Consider the following 21,648-nt stretch of genomic DNA (forward strand, 5'->3'; position numbering starts at 1 on the left):
GTTCGATCCTCAGCACCACTTAAAAGTAAATAAATAAGTAAAAGTAAAGGTATTGTGTCCATCTACAACTTAAAATTTTTTCAAAAAAAAATGGAGAGCAAGTTTAGTTTTTTTTTTTTTTTTTAATTTGTGTGTCTGATTAATTGTTTATGTGGGTACTGATCTTCTGACTGCGGCCAGATTTGACCTGAGCACTGATAAGTGTGATCTTCCTCTAGATGTCATAGAATGTAGTCATAGATATGTGTTGATTCCAATATATATCCTTGATTGGGGCTTGCTTTTCAATCAGGGTAGCAAGAAGGCACAAGTAAAGTGCTAGGAGTCCTCACTGGTTGAGGGCTCTGCCAGGACAGGGACTGACTCTGACTTTGGACTATCTTCTGAGCTTTGGGATAGGAAGAGAGGACAGAAGGTCTGGGGAAGGTCTTGGGAAGAAGAAGGCAGCCCCCAAGTCACTGTCTTGAAGTTCTGACCTATAACCCTTTCAAAAGGTACTTGCTTATCAGTCAGGGAAAGGGTTATTCAGGTGGATGCTGGGAAAGATAGCTGAATTTACCCACTTCCCTGGTTTTGGGTATTTCTTCCAACCTTCTTTTTTTACTTTGTTTTCTCCTTGTGCATGAAACCCAGTGATCTGAACTGACTTCATTGAGGTCTGGCCTGACCTGAGTTCAGAGCTCTTATCTTCCCTTTTTGGGATTTAGGAAAGGGCAGACCTGGAGCCAGATAGACCTGTATCCAATCCCAGCTCCAGCAGATATTTCAGTAGCTTCAAATAAGTGCGTTAACTTCTTAGTTCCTCAGTGTCCCTCTCTCTAGAATAGGATAGTAATGACTAATTGAAAGGAAGATGCTTGGTATAACTGCAGGAACACAGACTTTGGAGTCACAGATGTGGATTTGAAGTCTAGCTCTGTTGCTTCCTAGCTGTATCCTTGGGGAAATAAATAAGAATGTTCATACCTAAACCAGTAGGGTGTCTGCGAAGACACATTGCCTACCTTGCAGAGTTATGAGGGTTAAATAAGAAAAAGCTCACTCTCTGTAAACTATGCTGCTGTTATCTTTGTTACTGCTTGGGCCAGGGATTCTCTTGCAGCTCTTCACCTGTTACATAGGTGGGGAAAAAGGCCAATAAGGTAAAGTAAAGGGGTATGCAGCCAAGGTGGGGCTCAGCAGGACTGTCATTTACCACCCAGGGTCCTGTCACATTTGGGCCTCTGACAAGTGAAGGGTGGAGAAAGCAGGGGACTAGACTAAGGAAAGGGCTACTTCCCTCCAGTTCCTCTTTCCACACCTGTGCACATGGGAGGCACTTTGAAGAAGAGATGATTTAGATGCCCTTGACTTCTCTTCTGCCTTCCGGAAGTGCACTGAGGTCTATTTTGTGATTCCTTTTTGCTCTCTCTAGCCCATCCTTCCGGAAATCACGAATGTCCCGAGCCCAAAGCTTCCCAGACAACAGACAGGAGTACTCAGGTAAATTCCACAGAGCCTGGGTTAGCAAAGCAGGGGAGTCTTTGTGGGTCCAGAGAGTTCTGGGTTGGGAAGCCAAAACTGTGTAGACAAATTTGCCTGGGCTTACTGCTCTAGGGTCTTGAATGACCTGGGACTTAAGTGGCTCACTCACATTGACCTGCCCAAAAGCCAGTGACTCCCTTGTTTTACTTAGATCGGGAAACTCAGCTCTATGACAAAGGGGTCAAAGGCGGAACCTATCCCCGGCGCTACCACGTGTCTGTGCACCACAAGGACTACAATGATGGTGAGTGCGCCTCCATGCTGCCCTCTGCTGGCTGCCTCACAAAAGACCATGCTTAATGCTCTGCTTTGGAAAAGCCACCACTAGTGGGTGGGACCTGGGTACTCCAGGATCTGTGTTTTCCATTAATCCTGGGAAATTGTGCCTTAGTCTTTTGAGTCAAGAGAAACAGAAAATAACCAGATACAGAGTATTGCATTTTCAAACTAAGTAGCTGCTGCTAGGAGCTCCGTCTTTTTGTCCATGGTGTACTCTGGAGTGCCGTCTCTCCAATGACCTTTTCTGCATCAGCAGCAGACACAGCGGAGCTGTGGCAGAGGGGGTCGGAGTAGGATGCTGAGGAGAAAAGAGACTTGTGCTGGGGATTGGCCTTATCAGTCCCTGTCCCCAGTCCCTGTCCCCACTCCCTATGGCCATGGCTCCCTGAACCTGGCTACTTCTTTATTTCTGCTTTTGTCTTGATTCTCAAGGTGCTTGGGACAGCAGTCTTTCTGGCATGAGTCAAGTGGAAGGGCAGACAGGATAGACCCAAGCCAGTGTTGTCTATCACTTCTAGCTGGTCTGCACATTCTGTCTTGTGGCCAGAGGTCTGACTTGCTCTACTCTGGCCCCTTATCTTTTTAGGAAGAAGAACATTTCCCCGAATACGGCGTCATCAAGGCAACCTGTTCACCCTAGTGCCCTCCAGCCGCTCCCTAAGCACGAATGGCGAGAACATGGGTCTGGCTGTGCAATACCTGGACCCTCGTGGACGACTACGGAGTGCAGACAGCGAGAATGCCCTCTCTGTTCAGGAGAGGAATGTGCCAACTAAGTGTGAGGAATGTCCCTGGCTAGGAGAAGACTGTCAAGGGTGCTCAGACAAGCTTCAGGGTTGGGAGGACAGCCAGGCCACTAGGGTGTTTAGGCTCAGCATTCTGCTGCTCTGGCCCATCCTCTCCCCACAGGGACATCCTCGGAGAGAGCAGCATACCCTGGATCTTAGGCCTGACTCCACTACTGTGAGACAAGCCATTAATCTCCAGCCTTTAGTTTTTCCATGTTTAAATTGAAAAGCATGCTCTTAATCCCTAATGTAGTAAGGTATTTGGGAGCTTTGAAAGTCATGCAGAAGACCATTTGACTATGAGTATAGCAAGTCCTCTGTTTCCCAGGACTCTGGTCTTAAGCTCCCTTTGATGAGGGCTCTGGGTCTACTTCAGATGGGGTACTGAAAGAGGTGATGGTGCTGGGCATGGGGGAACCTAAGCCAGAGGTCTCATGATCAAGTGGCTGGAGAACAAGGAGGGTCTCCATAAAGAATGTGCATAATATAACACTCTTTTCCAATGTTCTCTTGTAGCTCCTAGTGCCCCCATCAATTGGCGTCGGGGGAAGCTCCTGGGCCAGGGTGCCTTTGGCAGGGTCTATTTGTGCTACGATGTGGACACAGGACGAGAACTTGCTTCTAAGCAGGTCCAGTTTGACCCGGACAGTCCTGAGACAAGCAAGGTACTGCCTTTCCCATTCTCTGACCTCCAGTTCTCCAGAACTCTTTCAATATAAGTGCCTGTCTTGTACTGCACAGATTAATAGCTCCAGGTGCTACAGGTTGCCTCTCCCATCACTCTTCCTCCCAAGCTCTCTTGCTATCCACCCTGGTCCTAACTATGGGGTGAAGAGTTGATGGTCCAAGGAGCACCAAGCCCCTCGGGGAGGATCTAAGGCCATCTCATAGTCCCATGAAACCCAAACAGAGGTGATAATCATCGCCAGAAAGGGTACTCCCTGTCCCCACTCCCCAAGTACCTTTCTCCACTTACTTGGGCCAGCTCTAAAGGAGAAATCATGTGACTGACACCTCAGTTTGAATAGGCAAATACAATAGCTACCTTAACTAAGCCCCCACAACCCCTCCTTCCTTCTCCCTGTCTGCCTTCCTCCAGGCCTGGGAGTGCCATATCCCAAGGACTGGCCGGCATTGTGGCCAAGGGTCAGACAGCGAACAGGCCCTCTTTTCTCCATATGAAGTTCCCTGTGAAGCACAGTCTAGGGCAAGCTGAGTGCATCCCAGGCAGGCACACCCAGTCCCCTAAGTGCCTGGGTGACCACTGGCCCTTCCCTAGGAGGTGAGTGCCCTAGAGTGTGAGATCCAGTTGCTGAAGAACTTGCAGCATGAGCGCATTGTGCAGTACTATGGCTGCCTGCGGGACCGTGCCGAGAAGACTCTGACCATCTTCATGGAGTACATGCCAGGGGTATGTGTGCCTTGGACATACGAATCTCTCACAAAAAGGAGCCTGATCTGGGGTGAGGCCTTGGGGGGTCACTCTTGACCTGGGTCTGACCTCCTGGGGCTCCAGAGGTTCGGGGGAGCTAGGTAAGGTTATGGCAGGACCTGGATTCAGGAGAACCTTACCTGTGGCTATAGTAAAGGTGTCAGGTGAGAAATGTCCTAGCCTAGCCTAACCCAAGGTTGGCGCTTGAGGTCTGGTTCTTGTCCAGTAAGCACAGACTTCACCTACAGCAAAGGTCCCTTCTTCTGCATGTGGGTCATCCATTGCTTGAAGGAAGGATTGTTATTTATGTTTTTCTCCAAGCTGCCTGGCAGCTCCTGGCAAAGTGCCCAGCACATCACAGATGGAGCTTGGATGAATCACTGCTTTGCTACAGTGCCTGGGGCTAGGAAATAGCCTTGCTCCCTCCCACAGCCATCCCCTGAGGGGACTCCCTGTGACTCCTTGTGACTGCTAGGGCTCAGTGAAAGACCAGTTGAAGGCCTATGGAGCTCTGACGGAGAGTGTGACCCGCAAGTATACCCGGCAGATCCTGGAGGGCATGTCCTACCTGCATAGCAACATGATTGTTCACCGGGACATCAAGGGTGAGCAGGGCTTAGGCTGTATGGAGTCTTCAAGTCTACCATTTAGTGACTGGGTGGGCCAACACTGAACCATTTTGAACTTTCTATAAAGTGGGACCCCCAGTTGCTTCCCCAGCCATGTGGGATTAATATGAAGAACGGTTGAACAATTTGGGGAAATACTCTAGTCCAGTGTGAATGTTGACCACGAAGACCTGTGACTTCACACTGTAAGTTTGAGGCTTCCCTTCCCTGTGTGCCCTGTGCAGCTCATGTCAAATTCAGTGTAGCTCCCACCCTCCATAGCTCTCTGTGACCTGGAGGAAGGATGATAGAAAATAGAAGGGGGGGCCAAGGTGATAGTTTCTGCTCTTCCATGCTTTAGGAGCCAACATCCTCCGGGACTCTGCTGGGAATGTGAAGCTTGGGGACTTTGGGGCCAGCAAACGCCTGCAGACCATTTGCATGTCAGGGACCGGCATGCGTTCAGTCACTGGCACTCCCTACTGGATGAGCCCCGAGGTCATCAGCGGCGAGGGCTATGGAAGGAAAGCAGATGTGTGGTGAGTGCTGGGACATACCAGGACTCTGTCTCCCTGCCTGGGCTGTAGTCGCTCTGAATTGGAAATGATTTGGGGAACCTTGCATGTGAAAGGAGGGCCTGCCTTTTGCTGACTGGTGCACCCATAGGCTAGGCTCCTTGTATGCAGCGGTGGTGATGTTTGCAGTAGCACAAATAGGGTGTGTTTTAATTACAAATAACAAATCTTGTTAGTGCTAGGAATTTAAGCCATGGAAAAAGTATCCTTGGGTTTGCTGAACCCCTTGAGAAGCAGAATCCACTCTGAAGACGTAAATCTGTCTCTAAACAAAAGCAGACTTATGCCCTTTCTCCTAGTGCTCAGATGGACTTACCTTTGCCTGAGTTTATTTCTATTTTCAGAAAGGATCTAGAAGTCACAAGAACTTTTCTTGAATAGTTATTGTGGTGGGCTTAACAATGCCCCCCCCCATGTCCTGATCCCTAGAATCAGTAAATGTTACCTTATGTGGTAGCAGGTCTTTGCAGCTGTTAACTTTGAGATGGAGGGGTTATCCTGGATTACCCAGGTGGGCCTGGCATAATCACAAGAGTCCTTATAAAAGGGGGTTCAGTTGGTGCAGTGACACACTCCCATAACTCCAGCTACTGGGGAGGATAAGGCAGAAGGATCAAAAATAGCCTGGGCAGGGCTGGGGATGTGGCTCAAGCTGTAGCGCGCTTGCCTGGCATGCGTGCAGCCCGGGTTCGATCCTCAGCACCACATACAAACAAAGATGTTGTGTCCGACGATAACTAAAAAATAAATGTTAAAAAATTCTCTCTCTCCCTCTCTCACTCTCTCTTTAAAAAAAAAAGAAAAAGAAAATAGTCTGGGCAATTTAGCAAGATCCTGTATCAAAAACAAACAACAAAAAAAATTTTTTTTAAAGGGCCAGGAAAACCATCTCAAAAACTAAAGGGCTGGGGATGTAGTTTAGTGGTAGAACACTTGCCTAGCATGTGCAAAACTCTGGGTTTGATCCCCAGCACTACAAAAATTAAAAATAAAGAGGGAGGCAGGAGGTCAGAGTGGGAAATAGGAAGTGTGACAATGAAAACACAAGGCTGGAGTAAGCCACGCAGGTACATGAGCCAAGAAACACAGGTGGGGCTAGAGTGTAGCTTATTATAAAATACAGCACATGCTTGGAGAGCACAAGGCTCAGGTTGATCTGAGTGTATACACGCATGCGTGCATGCACTTACACACACACAAAGAAAAGGAGAAGTGCAGGGGGCCTTCTTTAGAAGCTGGAAAGGTGAGGAAATGAATTCTCTCCTCAAAAGCCTACAGAAGGAACAAGCCCTGCTAATGAATGCCTTAACTCTAGTCTGGGGAGACTAATTTTAGATTGATGATCTCCAGAACTGGATGATAATAAGTATGTGTTGTAGTTATGCCACTAAGTTTGTGATAATTTGTTACAGCAGCAATAGGAAATTAATATAATTATCTTGGAGGTTTTGGGTTTTGTGTGTGTATGGTGCTGGGGATGGAACCCAGAATCTCCCACGTGCAAGGCAAACATTCTAGCACACATTCCCAGCCCACTTGGAGCTCTGTCAGTGCCCAGTGGTTCCTTTTTCTCCAGTCTGAAGAAGTAAGTACCCAGGTGAGTGATTTGTGCAGGTTGATGAGGCCTGTATGGATAAGAGCAAAGAGTGTTTCAAAGTTTTCTGGTCTTGGGATTCAAGGAGTCTCATTCCTCAGCTTAGCACATCCTGCACTTACTTCAGTGTGATCTGAGGAAGGCACCTCCTTTCACAAAGGTGGGTGAGGCAGCTGGGAGCCTAGAATTGGCCAAGGGGTGACGTGAGATTCTCTCTCCAGGAGCCTGGGCTGCACAGTGGTGGAAATGCTGACAGAGAAGCCACCTTGGGCAGAGTATGAAGCTATGGCCGCTATTTTCAAGATTGCCACCCAGCCCACCAACCCTCAGCTGCCTTCCCACATCTCTGAACATGGCCGGGACTTCTTGAGGCGCATTTTTGTGGAGGCTCATCAGAGACCTTCAGCTGAGGAGCTGCTCACACACCACTTTGCACAGCTCGTATACTGAGCTCTTAAGGCCACTGCTGCCGGCTGCCCTGTGCTGCACAGGCTGGGGCTGCTGTGGGGCGCAGTGAAGTTGCTGCTTCTCCCAGACCAGGCTGTGGACCTTGGAGCTGCAATCCAGCCGGCGTTTGTCTGTGCCCCTTCTGCCAATGGGGCTCAGCTAGGATGGGATGGCTGTAGCCTCAAGGACTGGGAGCCACCAGCCTGTCAGACCCAAGAGCTCCAGTGTCTTAAGCTCAGTGTGGAGGGAAGGGGCTGGGAAAGTGTGTAAGGCAGCTGCAGGCCCTGCCCTTGGGGTTGTCCTGACACTGCCGTTGACTGGGAAGCCTGGGGTGGGGGGTACAGGACTGACTCAAGGGTATGAATAGTGTTATTTTCATTCAGAGTGTTATTTTGTTTCTCCTCCCAATGTCTGGAGATCACAAGGGTGTCTCTGGGCTGGATGAGCCCACTCAAGCATGAGGTAAAGCCCAGTGTCCCACAAATGAGGGAAGACAGAGGCCCAAGTCAGTTTTGCCAGTCCTAGTCTTTACCAAAGATGAATGAAGCAAATGTTATGCTGCCTTATTCAGGGAAGGAGGAACATATCCTGCCTGCCCCCATGACTCTGCACCCCCAAGCAGGAGCCTGAGACATGGCTGCCCCCACTGAGGGGGGAGACCCAGTTTTGTCAATGCAGTTGTCTCTGTTTTACAAATTGGAGTCACTCTTATGCTGTATCCAGTTTCTGAACTGGAGACTGTGCCCTCTGGGTTCTGAGTATCCCTGTGTGAGCTTGGGCTTTGGGCTGGATTCTAAAGAGTTGATGGGATGACCTTTGTGCTTCTGGCCTGGCATGTTTCCTCACTGAAGCAGAGAGGAAGGTGGACAACTCAGTGGGCCCAGCAAGGCTGTTCAGGAGAGCCCAGGGGTTGTCTCTGCCTGTCATTCATGTCCCTGCCAGGCCAAGCCCACTCCATCTAGTAGAAGGGAAAGCCCATGTGCTGCAACCAGCAGTGTCCAAAACCACCAGCTCTGTTCTTCCTTAGCCTTGCCCATCCCTGTGAGGTCTCAGCCTCTTTCCCTTCTTGTTCCTCCCCTGAGGGAGGAATGGCAGTGGGGAGCCAGTATCTCCAAGCAGCTTAGAGTTGGCCATATTTACCTCAGCCTGGGCGCTGGTCCTTTCTTCCGGCCCCTCCCCTCCAAAATGTGCCTATTGCTAGAGCTCCTCCCTCCCAACACCCAGTTTCCTTGGGAGTTATCATAAAAGAAAGAAAGAAAAAAAAAAAAAAACTAGTGCCCGTGGATGGGCATCTCCAGGGAGCTGGGGATTAGCGCCAGGCAGCTCACTGCCAGCCATGCCCACTACCCCGCGGGCACAGAACAAGCCAAAGCCTTCGTTGTATGTTGACGATGCACTTTTATGAATGTAGTTTCTATCGCTGTTTTTAGCCTTTTCACATCATGTAATGTGAGGCCTTGTACTTGTTAATTTATATCTCAGATCATATTTGATGGTTTTTATATATCAATTCTAGACTGTTACAGGTGATGGACGCCTCAAGAGAGAGAAGAGAAAATGAAAGCAGCTGGTTTTGCAGAATGTGTGTTGCACGGTGCCAATTGGGCCTGGGCCCCCTTCCATCCCTTTTCCCCTGGGGCCTCTGTCAGGCCACCTTCTACCCATCACTGCCCTCTGAGGCCAGTGAGCACACATGCTCCTTGCCTCTACCTCGGCCCTTGCCCAGGGTGGGGACTGGCCCCTCATCTTGACCAAAGCTGCCAAGAGGCAGCTCGGCCTCTCCAGGACTCCATCCTGATGGCTGTAGCACTCCTTGGCCCATACCCTGTCCCCAGTCCCCATTTCCCAAGAGGAAACAGAGCATGGTGCCACTGATGAGACTAAGTGAGACGACTCTGCTACTCTGCATGACCCAGGTTCAGGCTCTTACAGAGCCCTACCCCTGGGGTCTTACTTCACAGGGATTATTTTTAAAATAAAATTTTAAAAACAAGCCAACAAACCCTGCACTCCCCCCAAATCAAAAAAGACCGACTTTTGTGCCAAAAACTGTGGACATGCTGGATCAGCATCCTCAGGACCAAGCTGTTGCTTAATTTTAATTTATTTTTTTTTATTATTAACTAATCAAGATTAAAAATTCTGGGACTCTAGGATGGCCTGGGCCCCAAAGTTCTGGAGGGCAGTTTCCTTGCAGCCCCAGGCTTGCCATGGCAAGGGGCCATGCTACCATTTTCTCACCATTCCATGGGGTATGTTTGCCTTGGCCAACCCCACACATAAGGGCCAGGGCTGGGCCAGTTCGCGTGCTGCCACCCTTCTGCCCCTCTTGCCCTCCCAGCTCTGTGTCTGTGTCTGAATTGTGGATTGTGCAGAAGAACCTGCAGCCATAGTTATTTGACTGTATCTTGACTGAGGGCTTGCAGTGCAAAGCCAGGCCAGTGTCACGCATTACTTACAATAAAAGGGATCATTTATACCAGGGGGGTCCTGTGCGGTGCTTTTGGTTGAGGGTAGTAGGTGTATGCCTGGGAGGGGCTGGGGATGGCATCTAGTAACAAGGTTCCTCAAGCAGGAGAGAACTTGATGCCAAGAGGGGCCTTGGCATGACTTGGTTAGGTACCACTGTTACCTCAGTGTGCCCTCCTTCCTCCACTCCCTCTCCCTTTCTAGGACCTCTCCTGAAAGTGGTAAATTAGGGCAATTTACTGGGGCACTGTTGGCCTTTCTGACCTGAACATCACCAGTGGCTTAGTTCCTGGGACCCTCATGGCATCTAGTAAGGTCTTCTTTTGAGGCTCCCCTTGGACCCATCCTGCAGGGCATTATCAGAAACCACCTCCAACATCTCTCCTTGGCTCAGCTGCTGCTGTTGCTTAACTTTGAGCAGAGACTGTCCTTGGCCCCAACAGAGGCCTCACTATAGGAAGTTGGGCTTTCCCTGAGTGAGGCTCTTAACAGCTCCCAGGATCCAGGCCTTGGGTGCTGTTGGCTTACTAAGCATTGTGTCTACTTCCTCAAGGAGCAGTGCTTACCTCAACAGAGCACAGTGGCTCATCTGTCACCAGGAATTGAGACCAATTCCTACACACTGCTTATTAGTAAGTTGAGTTGTATGGGGCAGTGGCAGCAAGTCCTAGAGGTGTCTATCCTCTTGCTCCACCACCTTATCTATCCCACAGGCAGTTTGAAGTCAGGACAGCTGGGTCTGCGCAGGAGAACCCAATCTTCCAAGATTGCCTTGTTTCTCTGCTATATATACACTGTCGTCTCTCAGTGTGTCTGGGCTCTCAGAACAGCTGACAACCTCTCCTTGGATGACCTGGTAGGAGTAGCTGTGGTTGCCCCACTCCCCAAAACATAGCAATAAGAGGGGCACAAAAATGAGGAGGGACAAAAGGAAACCTTTAGCAACACTTGCCAGGTCTGTGGGCTCCCACATTCCATGCAGATTTCCAAGGCAAAGGAATAAGATTGGGGAGCTGCATGGCTGGGAACAGCCCATAGAAAGGGGTTAGACTCTGCTGAAGGGTTCTGCCTTGGGCCCTGCCCCCCAGGTGTAGCAAGGCAACCAGATGACATTGATGCTTCTGGTTCCTCTCCTCAGAACAGGGGTGTGGATGTGAGGCCATGGGCTTGGGGAGACAACCAACCCAAAGATCAAGGGAGAGTGGAGTTGAAGTTACAGAATCACTGTGCGGCACCCTGGCTGAGCAGAGAGCACCCATTTTCTCAAGCAGCTTGTATTTCCTTGACACTGCTCCCCTCCATCAAAGCCAGGAGTGCTCTGGGCTAACCTTGAACCCCTTCCCCTCCCTGTGGTCAATGGGCATCCTGTCACAAGAGCCCCCACAACAGGCCACATAATAGAGTCAGGATCTGTTTAAACATGTTTAAAACAGGGTTATCACAACAGTCAGAAGGCAGAAATGAGGGAGAGGAGGGGGCACGGCTGCTGCTGGCCCCCGAAGGTCTCAGAAGCGCTCAGCCTGGCGGGGATTTTAGCTTCATGGTGTAAGGGGGTCCCAGCCCCAAGGCAGTGGGCCCTGCCTTGCCTTCTACTTCCCCATTCCCTCCCCCATCAGCTGCTGTGGCATCCTTGAGGTCCAGCAGGTGACACTCTCACTCTCCTTCCTCCCAGTCTGTGGCTCAGGACCAGGCTAAGGACAGAGGTAGATGGGGAGACATGGGGGCCAACATGGCCCAGGTGGCAGTATGGGAGCTTGGGACCCTGAGGGGGGCATGCTGACTCCTTGCTGGAGAAAAGGCACCTAAAAAGGGAAGCTGGGCTTGGCGGCCTCCCAGGGGGCCATGTGGTGAGGTGGGGTGGGCTGAAGGAAGCAGGGTGAGCAAACCCCAATCCTGGTTCCCACCCCTTGACCCCCACTGAAGGAGAAGGAAGGAATCCTGGAGCAGAGCCCTGCCCCGGAACCTTCTGCTTGAGCAAGCCTCCCTCTTCCCACCCTGCCCCCTACTCAAACCCAGAGAATCTTTTTCCCGCCCTTCCCACCGCCCAGTTCCAGGCCCTCCGCTGAGGGAGTGGATGGTCAGAGGGCCCTCAGGCTGTCTTGGTGCCGGGATCCACCTCTTTGTGGGCCCAGAGCTCCTTGTGCTGTTTGCGGCCGAATCCCTCATCGTAGTTGCCTTTGCTCTTAAACAGCTGCTGAAAGTGGGGTTTGCAGTAAAACTCACCATGCAGCGCGGCATAGCTGCCCAGACTGCGGAAGCAGAGCAACAGGGTCAGGCATGGTCAGGACTAGAGGCAGGGCAAGGGGTGGGCAGGGCAGGGTCGCACCTGAGCTTGGTATGGCAGTGCTTGCAGCAGAAGCAAGAGTTGTGGAAAATGAGCTTGTCTGCCACCAGCCGCTCCATGGGGTACACAGTCTTCTGGCAGGCGGCACAAGTCTCCTTCACCTGGGCCCGCAGGCTGAAGGACTGTTTCGAGGGACGCTCAGCCAGGAGCCTGGCCAGCGCCCACTCCTTCCTCCACCCTCACCCACCCTTAGGGCCCTACCTTGGAGCGCTGCACAGCGCTGTTGCCACCGCTGCTTTTGGCTTCCTGAGAGACAGACAGTCAGGGCAGGCTCTGAGGCGGCCCAGCCCAGACCTAGGGGCAGTCAAGAGGGGGCAAAGGGTGCGCGGCAAATACACAGCTCCTCTCCCCTCGTCCCTCCCACCCGGCTGGTCACCTACATGAGAGGGGGTGGCCTGGGCGGCTCCCGAAGCCTGGAACATGGCTTGTCGGAGGTGATGGAAGCCCCAGGCAGAGACGCGGCACCGGCTGGGTTCTGCAAGGGGAAGTCAGTCGATGGGGCCCCACGAGCCTTCTCCAGGCTGCAGGGTGGGGGTGTTTACAGGCAGGGGGCTGGGGGGCTGTGGTTGGGACTTTCCCTAAGTCATTTCCTGTTGCTCTCGGTTTTGCCACTTCCGCCCCTCACCCACCCTCTTGCCTGCCCGTCCCCCACGCTGCTCCCCAAGGGGCAGGGGTCCTGGAGTGGAACCATGTGTGGGAAAAGAACAAAGTTATGGGGCAGCGGCCGGGCACAAAAGGTCCCGCGCAGCCTCCTCGTGCGCTCCGCAGGCTGGGACCCCTCCTGGGGTGAGGGGAGGTCAGGGGAGGGCGGGGCGGACGCGGTCGGGCGAAAACCCGCTGCCCCAGCCTGACTCGCGCCAAACGCTGCCCGGCGCGGAGCCCAGGCACCCAGCCCCTGGACAGCGCCCCGGCCCGGCCGCCCGCCCCGCCCCGCCGCGCCGCAGCCCCAAGTCGGCCCCGGCACCTTGGACCCGGGGAAACAGACCCCAGACCGGGGACTCCCGCGGGCCCCACCCTCGCTGGGGACCGGCCCTGAAGGCAGACACGAGCCTCGGGGCCGACGGCGAGAGCGAAGCACAGAGTCGCGGGGCGTTGGGACCCCGCGGGCGGAGGCAGAGGCGGCCCTCGTCCCCCACCTCGGCGCCTGGGCCCTAGGGCCGGATGCTGGCCCCTCCCCCCGGGCGCCCGCGCGTCTCACCGGGCCCCGGCCTGGGCCGCGGGGCGGGGGTCGGTCTCCGGGGGCCGCCTTGAGTGGGAGGAAGGTGAGGGCGCGAGCTGCCGCCGCTGCCAGTGGTCCCCAAGCGGCCACCGCCGCCGCCGCCTTATCGCGGCGCCGCCCCCGCCGGCCTCCGCCCCGCGCCCGCCCATTGGCTCCGCCGCGCCCGGAGCCGCCTCCGGGGCCCGGGCGCCGCCGCCGACCCCCCTCTGCGCTTTGTCTTTCTCCGACTCGCCGTTCCCCCGCCTTTGTCTGCCCCCCGCGCCGACCCCACGCAGCCTCTCGGGCTTGCCGGGCTCCAGGGACCGGCCGCCCCGTCTGCCGGCTCTGGACGACGCCGGGCCGTGGGCAGCCGCGCTTGAGGAAAAGAGAGGTGGGGACCGGAGCCCGAGGTTCCACACCGCCCCCTCCAGCGGGGACCAGTGCAGGCTCTGGTTTCAGGACACGACGCTACTGGCACAGCCCCTTCGAGCTTGCCTGAGCCTTTCGCTGTCTCAGTTTGCCCGTTGGCCCTCGTCGTCGCAGGTTTCCGGCAGCTCCTGTTCCCGCCCGGCGCAGTGTGGGCCCCGCAGCCTGAGAGACCCCACTGGGGCGACCCCGGAGGCAGGGCAGGGACCTTGGGTTCGGCTCCCGTGCCCCCTCGGATTGCGGGGTCCTCCCGCCGCCAGGGGCCGCTCCCGCGCCCGCACAGCCCGCAGAGAAAGATGGCAGCGGCACGCGGTCCCGCCAAGCCCCGCCGCGAGGCTGCGAGGCCAGTGTTAGGGGCCGCAAGGAGGGCTGGGGCAATCGCTGTCAGTGGCCTTGGCTGGCCGCTTGCCACGGAACTGACCTGCATGAGAGGTCGGGCAGGGTTGCTACCCCAATGCGCCTTCTGCTTCCCGGTAGACAGGGGCGGACAAGGCTGCTGGCCGCAGTTTCCCAGAGCACCCACTGTCCCAGGGCCGGCTTCTTGAAGCCTTTCTGTGGCTTGACTTTGTGGCATTACTAATGTTACCGGCAACCCGACCCAGGGCCCCTGCCTGTTTTCTGGCTGGTTGGATTCGGCTGCAGCCCGCATAAGAAAGAGGCAAAAGAAAAGTAAAAGTGAACTTTATGCAGTTTGACCAAACTGGAAAGAAACAGCTAGATTGCTTCTCTAGCCCGTGACACTGAAGCCGCCACAACTTACAGAAACAAAAGCCAGGTGATATGCATATGTAGATTTAGTTGTCCTGAAGAGAGGCAAAAGGGGACAAAATACACATATATTTAGTGAGCTTGTGCTCCATAGGCCAAGCAGGAGTCTCCCTCTCAGCTTCTTTGGCACCTTTTAGAGTGAAGGTTGCAGCCTTCCCTTTCCATTCTCCTCGAAGAAGTTCCTCTTAATTCAGCAGGTCCTTAATTCAGTCTGTTTCACTAACGTCTGGCCCTCCAAGAATACCAGGGGCAAGTCCTCAGGGATAGAATTATTCCATCCCACCAGCAAGCAAATCTCTGAGCACCCAAACCTCATTCTGCAAAAGGGAGCTAAGGCCTAAAAGTTTGAGGTGACATTCAGGGGAACAAAGTTAGTGCAGGAGCATCACCTCCTGCAGGTGTGCCCTGCACAGAGCAGGTCTAAAAGTGACAGCCACTTGTGAGTGGAACCTCAGCTGTGCTGGGGTCCCTGTGGACCTCTGCAAAGAGGCTGGGGCTTTCTGGGTCCCAGCGACTCATTTGGCTTTGCTTGAAACCAGGCTGGAGGCTGTTTCACAAAACACAGCCCTAAACAGCATGTTCCCACACTGTGGCAGGAATAGAACTGGTGGCTCCAGATTGGGCCCACACACTTGTCAGGGAACAGAACAGCTCCCTGCCTGCCGCCTGGCAGGGAAGCAAGGAGCTGCCCAGCCCCCAAACATTTTCCTGGCTGGCTGGAGGAAGCCACACAGTATTTGGTTTTCTCTGTCAGCACTCTGGCTCACCTCTAAAGGAACCTGTATTTTCCTGGCATTGTGGGCCTGAGAATTCCCTTATAGGTGTGAGAACCCTCCACAACTGCATGTGTCTCTGGGGAAAGTGTCCACACCTGTCATCCAAGGGAGCTGTTTGATACAAGAAAGGTGAAGCCCTCCCAGACACTAGGAGCAAGCTTCTTGGCTACAGAGCACTATCTGGGAGCCAGCCCTGAGGACCATATTCTGCCCAGGACAATCTGTGGGCTGAGTTGCAGGAAACTATCACAAGATCAGTAGTTAGGTGTTGAGGATGAGCTGACTGCGTGGAGAAGGCAATCTGGAAGGAAAGAAAACTAATATGGTGATATGTTGTTAAGAAAAGGAAATTTAAGGCTGGTTACAATGGCACATGTTTGTAATCTCAGGGACTCAGGAAGCTGAGGCAGGAGGATCACAAGTTCAAGGTCAGCCTCAGCAACTTTAGCAAGACACTGTCTAAAAAACTTTTAAAAGTTTTTTAAAACTTTTAAAAGGGCTGGAATGCAGCCCAGTGATAGTGGTAGAATGCCTCTGGGTTCAATCCCTAGTACCAAAAAAACAAAAACAAGGGAACTTAAGACTCCATGAAAAAATGAACTGGGTAGGGGTTAGGAGAAGGGCTGGAAACAGATGTGATGGAAGCTTCTCACTTGCATTTCAGGTCCTCTACCCCTAACTTCACCTCAGCTCCAGTAAATGCTCAAGGGAAGAAATATAAATGTTTTCTTTAAACTGGTGTTAAAATTTCTCAGGAAGTGGAAAGTAAGGGTGTTTGATAGTTCAGAGCAAGCTCAGGGAAAAGGGAGGGGCACTTCCTTAATCTGACTTTTGCAGTGCTTGGGCCAGAGTCTTCACCAGAAAGGACCAGCAAGGCAGAAAGCACTGTGCTGGGCATGCACAAACACATGCAAATGAACGTGCACATGTCTGTGAAGCACCACAAAGGAGACCAAGGTTGGAATCATCCTTTTGCTCCCATTCACTGGCTGACAAGAACGACAGGGCCAGGAGCAAATGCCTATAACCCAAGCAACTTGGAAGGCTGAGGCAGGAGGATGACAAGTGTTTGGAGTCCAGTCTGGGTAACTTAGTGAGAGAGACCTTGTCTCAAAATAAAAAGAGCTGGGATATAGCTCAGTGGTAAAATACCCCTGGGTTTGATCCCCAGTACTGAAAAAAAGAAAAATGACAGGAGTGGGCAGGTCTTGTTCTAAGGTTTCTTGCTCTTTGGACATTAGTACCCATGGTAGGGAGACTCCACAAGTCAGGTTACAAGACAAAACCCTCCACCCTTTCCTGCCAAAGGTGAGCATCTTCTGCCCAGACCCTCAGTGGCCCAGAAGAGGTCCTGCAGAGGGCTAGTCTTTAGCACACAGACCTTTCCAGCTCCAGGTGGTTTGATGGCCACAAGCAAAAATTAATAGTCTTAAAATTTGGGGTATTTAAGAGACTATCTCTTATGGGTTTTAAAAGAAACTGGTCTATCTACCTAGTGAAAGGTCCCTTCTATGCTCCCACAATCACTTGTAGGCCCATTTTTGGGTGGAATGGACCAGGGTGAAATGAGGAGAGCCTGAGCCTGGCCATCCTTGGAAGCACAAATACCAGTAAGCAAGCCTATAGCTTCTGTGAGCTTGCAAACACTAAGCCATTCTCTAAAAGGTTCTCTGAAAATTTTAATTTGTTCTGACAACGAAACTAACACAGCATAAGGATTTTAAGCCTTCAGGCAAGGCAAGACATTATGGCCCTTGGAAGAAGCACCAGGGCAGCTGGCAGGTGTTAAGATGGATACTTGGGAAAGGAAAGAGCTGCACAGATGAACTATGGGAAGGTTTAGGAGTCAAGGTCCAAGAGATTAGTGGAATAAGGATGGACTGCCCCAACTTTATTAACTTGATGCTTAAAAAGACAGACCCTTCCCTTCAGTTATTAAGGAGAGGCTTCAGAGCAAGGGAAGCAAACTGCTAATGACTTGCCCCTTTATGGACCAATAGGATCTGAGAGCAGAGGAAAAGAATACAATCAGGCTGGCAAGAGAACAAGTGATAGGAAGAGGAGGTGACAGTTTCGTAAGTTGATGAGTCAAACCCTGGACTTCAGCCTCAAGGCCAGAGCAGCTTTTCTTTCTTTTGAGGATGTTGCTTGAGTTCGTAGGACAGGATGTGTCAGCTTTCTGACCCTTCCCAAACCCTGGTGCCTGGGATTCCCTTGTTTCAAAAGCAGTGCAGAAATCTCTCCTGGATGCCCTTCCAATCAGTCCATAGCCTGCTCTGCTGACAGAAGGTCCTTTCTACCCAGTCTGCACCCACGAGGGTGGGAATGTGCCAGCCCTCAAGGGCTCCTGGGCCTTGCATGCCCTAGGTTGGAGAACGTGCATAGTCTGCAGAGGCTCAGAATTCCCAGTCGTCCACTTCCAGCTCTTCCAGGTTTGTCACCAGGCCAAAAATTCCACTATGATCTTGAGACTGGCTGCCCTCAAAATTGGTGATGGGAGTGACAGGACGAAGTAATTCAGGCAAAGCCTCTGAGGCACGTCGCTTGATCTGGGGAGAAGAGAATTGGGTGATGGATCCTGCTGCTCAGGCCCCAGGATAACACAGAGCAGGAACAATGGCCCAGTGACAGATGGCCTGTCATAGCCAAAATATGATAGAGAGGAAGGAGCAGTGCCTTTTAGTGGCTTCAGAAACTTGGTCATTTCTCTAGTTCAAAAGGAATAGTAGAGAATTCCTGAACACCCCACAGCTAAAGGAATCATGGGCAGTAGAACAACAGGACAGAAAAAAACAGGAACTGAGGCAGTGCTACTGTACCTGCTTGAAGAAGGAGTGGCTCAGGAGGGCGCTGGCACTTGGCCTGGAGAAGAAGGTGAAGAGATCCACATCACCCATGCCCAGCTCCACCTCCTGTTGCTGACATCCTATCCTCAGTACCTCTACTTCTTCCCTCAGCTCACCAAAAATGACAGCCAGAACTATCCAGGCTGGCTTTTTAGCAAATTCATGAGTTGATCTCTCTTACTGTTTGGCCCCTCATTTTTCCTGGGAGCCCAAACCCATACAGATTCTTCTTCTTTAATGTTTCAGAACTTTTATTTTTATGTGGTGCTAAGGATTGAATCTAGTGCCCCACATGTGCCAGGCAAGCATTCTGCCACTGAGCTACAGCCCCAGCCCCCTTATAGATTCTATGAGAGGTACATCTTTTAAAAGTCTTGCCCCAACTCTGGAGCTCCCTCTGCTACCCCAAAGCCTGGCTCCAAGGCCAGAGGGATACCTTTCATCCGGGTTGCGCTGAAGGCACTGCTCCACAAAATGATGAAAGTGGGGGGAGAAGGTTCGTTGGTAGGGATGGGAAGGTGAGTCACCATTGGAGGGCCGGGGGTTGCTGGTGGTCAGGCTCTCACTCAGGCCAGGGTTGGCCAAAGAGCGTGAAGGGCTCATGTTCAATTCCTCAGCAGGGATGGTACTGGTGTCCAACAGGCAGGGCACTGTGCCATTCAGCTTCTCCAGCAGCATCTGGGAAGGACAGAGCCAGGGCCTGGGCTGGAGGGGGCCTTGGAAGACCTAGGAGTCTCTTCATAAATAAACTCTTCCCCATAAGCAAATGATCTTTTGGGAACAGAGAAAAGACGGAAGTGGAATAAGTCTAACTTTTCCAAAGGAATGCTGGCCACTACCTAGGCTGACAGGAGAAGGAGGAGAGGGGTTGCAAGAAGTGCCCCTACCATCGCTGGAAGGGCCACCACTGCCTCTCTCCCTTTACAAGACATCAAATTTCTTTAACTGTAAAGCCTTCATCTCAGGGTAGAGGCAGCAGCCAGGTCACTTTCTCTGAGGCCCAGCCCATTTGCCATACCCAGGTGGGTCCAATTGGGTCCACAATGCAGAACCCATAGTACCATATTCTGGGTTTGTTTTACAGTGGCAGGCTGCACAGAAGCAGTGTGCCGGGGCAGGCCATGATTGGGTGACTGTTCCAAAGCCTTCAACTCAACAGATGTAAAACAAGTCCACTTTGAATACTGCTGTCCTCCTGAACTTCATGTGCTGCCCAAGCCAGAAACCTAGCAATCCCTCTAGGGCTGCACTTGTGTAGTAGCCACTAGCCACATGTAGCTATTTAAATTAACTTAAATCACGTTTAGAATTTAGCCCCTCAATCTAGTCACATTTTCAATGCTAATAACTGCAGGTGGCTGGTGGTTGCCACATTGAAAAGCGCAGGCATTGCACAAAGTTCTACCTGCATAAATGCTGCTTCTAAATCTGAACCTGAGGGCTGGGGATGTGGCTCACGCGGTAGCGCGCTCGCCTGGCATGCGTGTGGCCCAGGTTCGATCCTCAGCACCACATACAAAGAAAGATGTTGTGTCTGCCGAAAACTAAAAAATAAATATTAAAAAAAATTCTCTCTCTCTCTCTCTGTGTTTAAAAATAAATAAATAAATAAATCTGAACCTGAGCATTCTTCTGTTACTAAATTATTTTTCTTGGGACTTTACCTACATTCATTCATTCATTCATTTATTGGTACTGGGGATTGAACTCAGGGGCATTCAACCACTGAGCCACATCCCCAGCCCTATTTTGTATTTTTATTTAGAGACAGGGTCTCACTGAGTTGCTTAGCACCTCACTGTTGCTGAGGCTGGCTTGAACTTTGAGTTCTCCTGCCTCAGCCTTCCGAGCTGCTGGGATTACAGGTGTGAGCCACTGTGCCCAGCACTTTACCTACATTTCTACACCCCCCTGACTCATCTACCAGATCGAATCCAGCTGCTAGAATGACCTTTCTAAAATATGTGTGTCTGATGCAATCACCCCATACTTAAAATCCTCCAGTAGGGGCTAGGGATGTGGCTCAGTGATAAAGAGTGTTTTTGCCTGGCATGTATGAGGCCCTGGATTTCATTCCCAGAACCACAAACAAACAATCCCTCTAGCAAGTCTCCATATGCTTTGCAATAGGAGCCTAATTATACATTAGAATGGAATACAAAGCTCTTCATGAGATGCCCTTGAGCTTCCCTTGCTTCTTTCTCCAGCCTCATCACCAAGCAGCTTCCCCCACCCCAAAAGCACTTGTACCTTAGCCACTGACAACATTTTGCTGATGTTGTTCACCAGATCCTTTTCTCTCTCTCTTTGGTACTGGGGATTGAACCCAGACCACTTTACCACTGAGCTTCATCCCCAGGTCTTTATTTTTTATTCTGAGACAGGGTCTTGCTAAATTGCTGAGATTGACCTTGAATTTATAATCCTCCTGCCTCAGCTTCCCAAGTCATTGGGATTGCAGGAATGTGGCACTGTACCTAGAAGATCCTGTTCCTTCCTGACTCTTGAGTCTTAAAGAGTCTGTTTTTGTTCCCATTCTTCACACAATAAACTGATATTTGCTTTTAAGGCTTGACCCAAATGCCTCCTTCCTCAAAGTCTCCCTGGTCCCCTCCTCTAGAGGGCTCATCTGGTCATTCTTTTTGTGGCTTTTACAGTGTTGGGAATTAAACCCAGGGCCTTCAGCATGCTGGATAAGCTTTCTACTACTGAGTTACACCCCCAACCCTAATATTATTCAACCATATTACCATGGTAGTTGTGCAGGTCAATTTTTTGTGGGGGTAGGGGAGGTAGGGGATTGAAAACAGGGGTGCTTAACCACCGAGCCATATCCCTAGCCCATGTTTTATTTTTTATTTTGAGACAGGGTCTTGCTAAGTTGATTAGGGCCTGGTTAAGTTGCTGAGGCTGTCTTTGTACTCTCAATCCTCCTGCATCAGCCTCCTGAGCTGCTGGGATTATGGGCGGGCACCACCATACCTGGCTGTAGGTGAATTTTTAAAGATGAAATAATAATACATTTATTAATTGCTTAAAAATATATGTGTATGTATATACATATATTATTATTTTATATAACACATATATATTATTTTGTGTGTGTATGTGGTAGTGAGGATTAAACTCAAGTCCTCATGCAAGCTAAGCAAGGGCTCTACTACTGAGCTACATCCCCAGCCCTTGGTCTGGCCATTCCTAAGCTTCCCTCTCCCCACAGGGGGAACAGTTCGCAGGTGGGAGAGAGAGAGGCTTACTGAGAGTTCATGCCTGCCCCCTCCTCATTCTAGGCCATGCTCCAGGCACTTGGAACCCAGGTAACCCTTGCCCAGATGACTCTTCTAAGTCCACTTTCCTGATTCTGATGGGGTCTGGATCAGCCTCTTCCCTGGGCCTGTCCAACCAGACTGTGGTACAGGCTGTGTATTCTAAGGCCAGAGGGTGGGCCAAAGGGTTTCCATACGTAGGAGCATGAATAGAAGGTGAACTTGCAGAATGGAGGTTCCAAAGGTGTGGGTCAGAAAGGCGGCACAGAACTCTGAAATGTTAGCCAGACACGGAGGTGCACACCTAT

General features: G+C 51.6%; 3 protein-coding genes across 18 annotated transcripts in view; 1 reads left to right on the forward strand and 2 right to left on the reverse strand.

Moving 5' to 3' along the window:
- MAP3K3 (mitogen-activated protein kinase kinase kinase 3) overlaps positions 1-9,731 on the forward strand; it is a 71,147-nt gene extending 61,416 nt beyond the window's left edge. For all 5 annotated transcript variants that reach the window (XM_081271124.1, XM_081271125.1, XM_081271127.1 and 2 more), the window contains 8 exons: positions 1,415-1,482; positions 1,676-1,768; positions 2,390-2,581; positions 3,108-3,256; positions 3,871-4,002; positions 4,499-4,628; positions 4,993-5,170; positions 7,022-9,731. In XM_081271124.1, the coding sequence (XP_081127250.1) occupies positions 1,415-1,482; positions 1,676-1,768; positions 2,390-2,581; positions 3,108-3,256; positions 3,871-4,002; positions 4,499-4,628; positions 4,993-5,170; positions 7,022-7,250 (1,171 nt within the window). In that variant the 3' untranslated portion in view covers positions 7,251-9,731. The remainder of the gene's footprint in view (positions 1-1,414; positions 1,483-1,675; positions 1,769-2,389; positions 2,582-3,107; positions 3,257-3,870; positions 4,003-4,498; positions 4,629-4,992; positions 5,171-7,021) is intronic.
- A 1,383-nt stretch (positions 9,732-11,114) lies between these two features.
- Positions 11,115-13,929, reverse strand: LIMD2 (LIM domain containing 2). 4 transcript variants are annotated; one of them, XM_081271129.1, is made up of 5 exons: positions 13,754-13,929; positions 12,441-12,535; positions 12,262-12,306; positions 12,043-12,182; positions 11,115-11,907 (listed from the first exon to the last, which is right to left on the reverse strand). In XM_081271129.1, the coding sequence occupies exons 2-5, from the start codon at positions 12,480-12,482 to the stop codon at positions 11,397-11,399; spliced, it is 738 nt and encodes a 245-aa protein (XP_081127255.1). In that variant the 5' UTR covers positions 12,483-12,535; positions 13,754-13,929; the 3' UTR covers positions 11,115-11,396. The 4 variants fall into 4 exon arrangements, with proteins under 4 accessions (XP_081127255.1, XP_081127257.1, XP_081127258.1 ...); XM_081271131.1 differs by lacking the exon at positions 13,754-13,929 and adding an exon at positions 13,259-13,398; XM_081271132.1 differs by lacking the exon at positions 13,754-13,929 and adding an exon at positions 13,197-13,333.
- A 426-nt stretch (positions 13,930-14,355) lies between these two features.
- STRADA (STE20 related adaptor alpha) overlaps positions 14,356-21,648 on the reverse strand; it is a 36,113-nt gene continuing 28,820 nt past the window's right edge. For 7 of the 9 annotated variants that reach the window (XM_081271136.1, XM_081271133.1, XM_081271138.1 and 4 more), the window contains 3 exons: positions 18,511-18,752; positions 18,048-18,090; positions 14,359-17,777 (listed from right to left, as the gene is read on the reverse strand). In XM_081271136.1, coding sequence (XP_081127262.1) covers positions 17,625-17,777; positions 18,048-18,090; positions 18,511-18,752 — 438 coding nt within the window. In that variant the 3' untranslated portion in view covers positions 14,359-17,624. Of the gene's footprint in view, positions 17,778-18,047; positions 18,091-18,510; positions 18,846-21,648 lie in introns of those variants that run through there. The other 2 variants (XM_081271140.1, XM_081271141.1) reach the window with 2 other exon arrangements.

This window comes from Spermophilus citellus (genome assembly GCF_964194105.1).
Source record: "Spermophilus citellus genome assembly, chromosome: 17".
Classification (NCBI taxonomy): Eukaryota; Metazoa; Chordata; class Mammalia; order Rodentia; family Sciuridae; genus Spermophilus; species Spermophilus citellus.